Source organism: Pholcus phalangioides, unplaced genomic scaffold, assembly GCF_987345545.1.
Source record: "Pholcus phalangioides strain wild (caught in Gottingen) unplaced genomic scaffold, Ppha-v1.0 ptg000015l_1, whole genome shotgun sequence".
NCBI lineage: Eukaryota > Metazoa > Arthropoda > Arachnida > Araneae > Pholcidae > Pholcus > Pholcus phalangioides.
In genome coordinates, this window is record NW_028301608.1 from 55875245 (window position 1) to 55882565 (window position 7321).

Here is a 7321-nt window from a genome sequence, read left to right on the forward strand (position 1 = left end):
CTTTTTCTAGCTGGAAGTGTGCCTCTAGGATCAACGGTTCACCAGAAGCCCTCCAACTTCGAGTCCTGTCAGCTTAAAGCACCGTTCACATGTGCGAATATTGCGGTAGCATTGCGAGTTCTAGCACCCGCTTGACGACTTTTTTTCGTTCGTAAGGAAAGGAATCGGGAGCAGTCATTGTTGAAAATTCTTGTGAATTTTTTTTTTTTTTCCCCATGTGAACGGGGCTTAATTAAGTGTCTCTCTCTATGGTATAATGGTCAGTGCGCTTGCCCGATATGCCAGAGGTTCTGGGTTCAATTCCTAGTGGAGAGAAATGACACTTCACTTCTGAAATATAGATGGCAGCACTGAGAAATCAGATACAACTCTCTATTATAGACACGAACTCAGACTGTTAGGTGCGCACTCTTACGCTTACGGCACAACTCACCAGGTAGTAAATTGCCCATAGAGGGCAATAAACCTGAGATGTGCTCGGTTTGAAAGAAAGGAAAAAAAAGAAAGCCTTATTAAATCACCCACGACACAGTACCAGATCCGCTTAAAATATTAGCGCCACATTTACAGATCATTTAAATAGCCGCTGTTCATTTACAGATCGCTTAAGTGGCTCGAGGCACATTTTTACCTCCCTTAAGTGACCCGCGGCACATTTTCAGATAGTTTACGTGATCTGTGGCACTGTTCTAGATCACTCAAGTAACTCAACTCGTGGCACATTCTTACCTCACTTAAGTGACTAGTGGTGCATTCACAGATCACTTAAGTGACCTGAGCGCTGTTTTAGATCACTTAAGTGGCCCGCAGAAATTTTTCAAACCGATGAAGCGGCCGCCACTCTTCGAAAAGTTGAGCAACACTTTGTCATAGATAAGTTTTACCGAAGAAAAGGATATCGTTAGAACGAGGGGAGTTTCAGCATTTTACTATTGGTGATTAAATTGGGGAGTAATATTACGTCCAAACGCCAGTACAATAAATTCAAACAAGTTCTTTGTGTTTTCTTTCCTCTTTATCTCTCTCTGTTCAATATCGTGAAACTTTATTGTAACCCTATCAACTGAAAAGTTGCTCTTTCTCTATATTCCTGTTAATGATTTTTTCCACGCATATAATGTATCTTTCTACTATATGCATGTGAGAGCGGAAGAAAACATGTAGAGTGAAGGTGAAAAGTGGACTCTTAAGATATATATATACATAAGTTTTTTTTTTATCTATTATAATTTTCATTTTTTTCTTTCCTCATTTCCCATTTTCTGACGTGCGGTTGGGTTAGGATAAGGTTACCAGATTTATCGCCGAATCATCAAATAGAGATAATCCATATTTCTCATAGAGATAATCAAAAGCTTGTACTTGAAGTGGGTTGGGGGGCATCTTTCTGAGTAACGAAGGGTGACCCCCTTATGAAGGGTCTGCTGCATATAATAGTCCAATCTCATTCCCAAATGTGTGCCACGAGCTTAAAAAAATTAGAAATTCCTTGGTTGCGAGATAAATTCGTGAGGATTTTCGCCAATTTGTTCGTTAGTATATATATCGAAGGACCCCACCAACTGTTTCCCTTCAAATCAGTCTATAATCAGTACCGTCTTAACTCATGGGTCTACCCGATTATTGCCCGGGGCCTGATAAAAATGAGATCAAGTTAAAATTACCGAAAGTAAGCATGTAAACTGGTAGGAAGGGGCATTTTTGGCCTGGATAGGGGCAGCAGAACGTCGGAACCCCATGATGCTCCCAAGACAGCACAGATTTAAAATATTGCTACCCTTGTGTTGGCTGGATATTTTGTTTCGGGAAATGCATTGTTGGCGATTAGTATTGTCGATTGGGAGCAAAATCGTCCCTTTTGTTAGCTGTCAGAGAAAGAAAAAAATTATTTCCTTTCGGTTCGTTCAGTTGATCCCCGTCCGTAAATTCGGTAGACAAATTTCTCGATGTAGATTTCGCAAAATTTAATAAATCCGAAAAGCTGCGTACCGATTTCCGAACGCCCGAAGCTCAAGCCATCCCCCAATCTCTTCCTGGATTCCGATTTTTTTATTTATATTACGTTAGAAGTTTGAGTTAAGGCACGGATTAAGGTGACCCATCATGATGGCTGAGAATACTGATGACAACAGCATCGGCGACAATGCGATCGAGCAACGGTGGACTAAGAGAGACGATATGAGAGCTTTGGCGGAACGCGGTTACTACATCGGACAGAAGATCAGCTCTGGGACATTCGCCAAGGTCCGGTATGCCGTCAAGAAACTCAATGCCAGCAACAAGCCTCTTGCAGTTAAGGTAAAGCTGCTTCTAATATCCGCCGCTCTCCGAAATCCTAAATATTTTTTAAATCGAATACATTTGAAACAATTGGCATTCATGACATTTTTGGCTTTAAATAAAGGGATCTTAACGTTTTTTCAGCCGCGACCTAAATTCAACAATAAGAACATTTTCCCGACCCATGGGATTGTTTGTTTTTGGAAAATTAGTGAAACCAGTGACGCAATAAGTGCAGTTTTATAAAAGGAATGTAAGTGGATGTGTACGACCCCATCCCAGGAGCCCCAGTGAATAGCTCAAGAATTCCTGGCTGTTATTGTATTTAAACGACCCATCTCGGAAGTCAATGTGACCCATGTTGGGGTCGCGACCCGTAGGTTAAGACAAATCGCAAAGTAATCTAGGCACCAAAAAAATTTTTACCCGAAGAAAAGGTCCAAAATAATAAGTCTATTGAATTTTTCAGAGCGTAGTGACCCTTTTTCATGTTGGCAGATATGCTGCTATAAATTCCTAGGATTTTGTGCTTCTCTTAACCTGCAATTTAGTAACAGCACAAAGAACATTTTAGGAGCCAATACCAATTTTTTAGTCACCACGGCAACTTGGCGCGTGGAATTTGTCTAGTTCTGGATTAAGAACCCCTACTGTAGATGGTTCAAAACTATAAATATCAATTTATCATCTTTCGATTTAACGGGTAAGTTGAGACAAACGTACTCTACTATTACTCGAGTACCCCTGAGAGTCCCCACCCCACACTTCCCATGGCGGATCGGCTAGAGGTGGCTAGCTAAGCAGCTAGCAGGTTCCTTCAGGTAACCTGACCGAATGTAGAAAGAAGGATGTGAGAGTCTTCCACTCTTGGATTCAAGTCGAAAGCACTGGCTGGTAACCTCTGGGTTCGCTCCAATGGCTAGAATATGTATCTGCGAGACGTTGAAGAAAATAGCATAGAGTGTCCCCGATCTCTACCTCTGTGCTACGATCTGTGCCTCTTGTTGACCATCAACTCTACTACACCAGAACCTCGCGTAACTGACATTTTTGGAATAGGGTTTTAATGTATTTCTCTACTTATTAACGATCATGCCCTATTAGCGGAACAAACTTTCGGTCCCATGGGTAGCTATGTCAAGAGGTTTAATTTTGTCAGAATTAGCAAGATCAACTTTAACCGCAAGCCCGTGCGGCACCTAAAAGATCCCGTTGAGAGTGGGTACATTAAGAAATTGTACGAGCCCCCCCCCCCACTCAACCACCAAGAGAATAAAAAGTCCCTTCGGGCTACACCAGGGCCGTAACTTGGAGGTGGGGCAAGGGACAACTGCCCCGGTCGGCAGTTTTAGGTGGGAACAAAGTTCACAAGTTATAAAATTATCGAATTTTAAAGTTGCGGGAGCGGTAAAAATCCTAGTTATACGGCCCTGGGCTACACCATAACGTAATATTCTAATTTAATTTCTACTTTGTTCTGAAAAAATTTATTTGGACCCCACCCCCCCCCCCCCAGCTGCCTCCATTTCCTCCACAAGGGAGGAGGGGGCTCAAAAAGCTCCGTGAGGTCCGGGACGATTCTTGTTACAGTAAAACCTGCCTTCAACGGTACCGCAAGGGACCGAGATTTCCGTTGAACACAGGTTTCCGCTTAATAAAGGTTCAATTGATATACTGTGCGAAATTATGTAACGGTTCCGTGTGACTGAAATAAAATAAAAATAAATTAATCGAAGAGATAATGTAAATAATATTTAAATGTAAATAAAATAAATAATTAATTGTTCTGCAATTACTACTGTACTATTTAGATTGTGGCAGCATCTGCATGAAATTCCTGTCTATACTGTTTTTCTTCTAAAATAACGGCATTTGGACTTGCTAAAAAATTTCCCATTAGGGTGACAATATCTGTTATGTCACAGGTTCAGTTTATACATTATCGTCTATGTTTATATAATTCTTAGCACCAAGGCCGGAACTAGGAATTTTGTGAGGGAAGAAAGCAACATGATTTTGCTGCTACTACCACTAAATTTCGGTGATTTTATAAAGGTATTTGTGTCATCACTTAAAATTTTCCAACCCCCCCCCCCCCACCTGAATTTTGCCGCCAGGGTAGTTGCCCATTGTCCCCCTCTAATTAATACCGACCTGGCTCAGCCTCAAGGAATGTACACAGCTTTCCTACAATTTTGTAAGTCATACATATCATTCGGAAATTCAAACGTTAAACTGATTTCTCCCGTGGAAAAGCCTGCTTCTCGCAAAAAAAAATTTAAATTTCAGAAAGCAATTGCTTTACTAAATATATGGCTTATCAACACCACAGTATCAAGTACAGAAACGATCTCACACTTGCGAGCATAGATTGCTGAAATAATTTCGGTGTACCCCACTTCATAATATTTTGTAAGACCCTTTAGTGAACACTGTATTTCTGTGAAATTTTCAGTTAATGGGATTTTAACAATTTTCCGTTTCGGCGTTAGACAGGCTCCGTTTAATCCAGGTTTTTAGTATGTATTGTGACACTGAAATTACGGGACCACGATTTTTTTCCGTTGAAGACAGGTTTCAGGTTTCCGCTTAATACAGGTTCCGTTAAAGTCAGGGTTTTTTTTTATTGCATTTTCGTTTGCACTCTATAAATTCACTATTGTGGGGCCAGTGAACACTCTTGCTTGGGGGTCAGTGAATGATCCCGCCGATAGAGACCCCCTTCTTCAGGGAGCTATGGTTGCCTCTTGCGAACTTTTAGAAGTTCCTGTGCCCCTTTCAGAAAAATTCTCTGTCCGCATGGTTATTGGAAGATCGATATTGGAAACCGGTTTTTAACTGTGAGTGCCCTGATCGAATGTGATCGAAAATGTTTGTCCAAGAATGTCTTCATCTAGTCTTTACCATGTTATTCTTCATTTGACTTGTAGATCATCAACAAGAAAACTGGATCGGAGATGTTCGTCGACAAGTTGTTGCCCAGAGAACTGGCCCTGTGGCCCGAACTGCGCCACAAGAACATCATACAAGTCATGCAGATCGTGTACATATTCGATCGCATCTACGTGTTCATGGAACTGGCGCCGAACGGTTCGGTGATTGAATACCTGCAGAAGAACGGTGCCGTCGACGAGGACCTCGCTCGGATGTGGACCAAAGGCATGTGCGAAGCCTTGAAATATTGCCACCGGAAGGGCATCGCCCACCGCGACGTCAAGTGCGACAACTTGCTGCTTGACAAGAACATGGAGATCAAGCTCGGAGACTTCGGCTTCTGCAAGTTGTGCGTCGACGACGAGGGCACCAGGACTCTCAGTTCGACATATTGTGGCAGGTGAGTGTGCTTTGTTTTTGCTCATTGTTTCTACAATATTGAATTGTCTATATAGATATGTCGTGCCTTCAAATGCATAACCCGATTTTTTCATCAGCGCTGCCTACGTCGCGCCCGAGGTGCTGAAATGCAAGCCGTACAATCCGATGGTAGCGGACGTTTGGAGTGCAGGGGTCTGCCTGTACACGATCCTCAACAACCGAACCCCATTCGACGACCGCAGCATCGCCCTGTTGTTGAAGCGCCAGCTGAGGAACATGTGGCGTTTTGCACCGGACATAGCCAGTGCGCTCTCGCAGGAAGTCAAGCAGCTCATCCGCAGCATGATGGAACCTCACGTCCCGTTCAGAATTCATCTAAATCAAGTGCTCAGCAGCGATTGGATGAAGATGCCACCGCGGATACGATGAAAGGTCTCAGTTTTTTTTTTCGGTCCGTGTCAGGAACTCGCGTCATTGTAGGAAATACGCATTTCTTGAAAGATGGTTAGACGTTAGATGGACAATCATACATAGAAGGTGCACGTAAAGACTATAAATATATCGGGGGCCGTAGGAACTCTATTCATCTCGATGTCACGGAAAAAAAATTATTAAAAATATATTCGTTACCTATGTCTGTACGTAGCCTTTCATTTTGCATATTAGGGAGATCTTAGTTAGGATCTACTTATCTTACTAGTAACATAGATCCTAATAGGCACCCCGTTGGTGCTTCTGTTCACCCACACACACACACGCAGCATTTCTCTAATATAGGCATTTTAAACCCTTTGCTCGTGAGCACCCAGAGTGTTCAATGCAATGCTAGTGCCCGATTTCGTGCTCGCGAGCACTTGTTCAGCGTTGCACTTAAACACTTTGTACAAATTGCGTTCAAGGATTGAAATCATCCTGAATTCATGCATTCGCATGTCCTACTTTCTTTGATAATGAGTACAGACAGTGCTCACAACCAAGAAAAAAGTTGAAGACCTCTGCTCTAATACAATGTAAAATTACGGATCGGGAATAATACTTCTTCCGTAGAAAACCACCCAGAATATTGTGGGTGGTAATAACGATGCGTTTTACACTAAAAAGTCTTAACCCTTACAGCGACAATGACGAGATATCACGCCTAAATTCCCGCCTTTTATTTCGGCAATTACGAAATACCTCATGTCTTTAAAAAAACCCTCTCATATCAGCAAGATGTGGTCTTTTTTGTCACAGTCAAGCATGTTCGCCATCTCCCGCCCGACCTATGAGATCGACTGCTAGTGGGGTGAGTAAGCTTTTGTTAAATGTTTGATTAAGCTGAGGCCACACTTGTGTCCAGCCTGGCCCAATACGTTCCAAGGGTAGTCATAGGCGAGTAGTGTGGTCGCTCCACCATTGGCGATGATCGTCAAATGTAAGAGGCTGGAAAGTATTGGAAGACTGGTCGCGGAGAGAACGAACAGGACATTCCAGCCTAAGTCAAAAAGGAGCCACCTTCCTTCCCGATCTTCCAATCTATCAGGCCACACGTTGGTCGAAGAACGCCAACTGTCAAATAATATCGCCGAGGAAATCAAGCAAATATTCGCCGAAGAATATCGGGCTAGGCTGCAGTGCCGTCTTAACACATGGGCCCACACGGGCACGGCCCGGGGGCTTCAGGAGAAGAGGGGCCTCACAAAAGAGAGATTCTGTTGAAATTTTCTAGAATTTACGAGGTAAGGCC

The 7321-nt window shown here is 42.8% G+C and overlaps 1 protein-coding gene across 1 annotated transcript; it reads left to right on the plus strand.

Moving 5' to 3' along the window:
* Positions 1 to 2106: 2106 nt before the first annotated feature.
* On the plus strand, positions 2107 to 6024 carry LOC149076257 (testis-specific serine/threonine-protein kinase 1-like). The gene is made up of 3 exons (XM_089242205.1): positions 2107 to 2298; positions 5211 to 5614; positions 5712 to 6024. The coding sequence occupies exons 1-3, from the start codon at positions 2107 to 2109 to the stop codon at positions 6022 to 6024; spliced, it is 909 nt and encodes a 302-aa protein (XP_089098331.1).
* The last annotated feature ends 1297 nt before the right edge of the window (positions 6025 to 7321 follow it).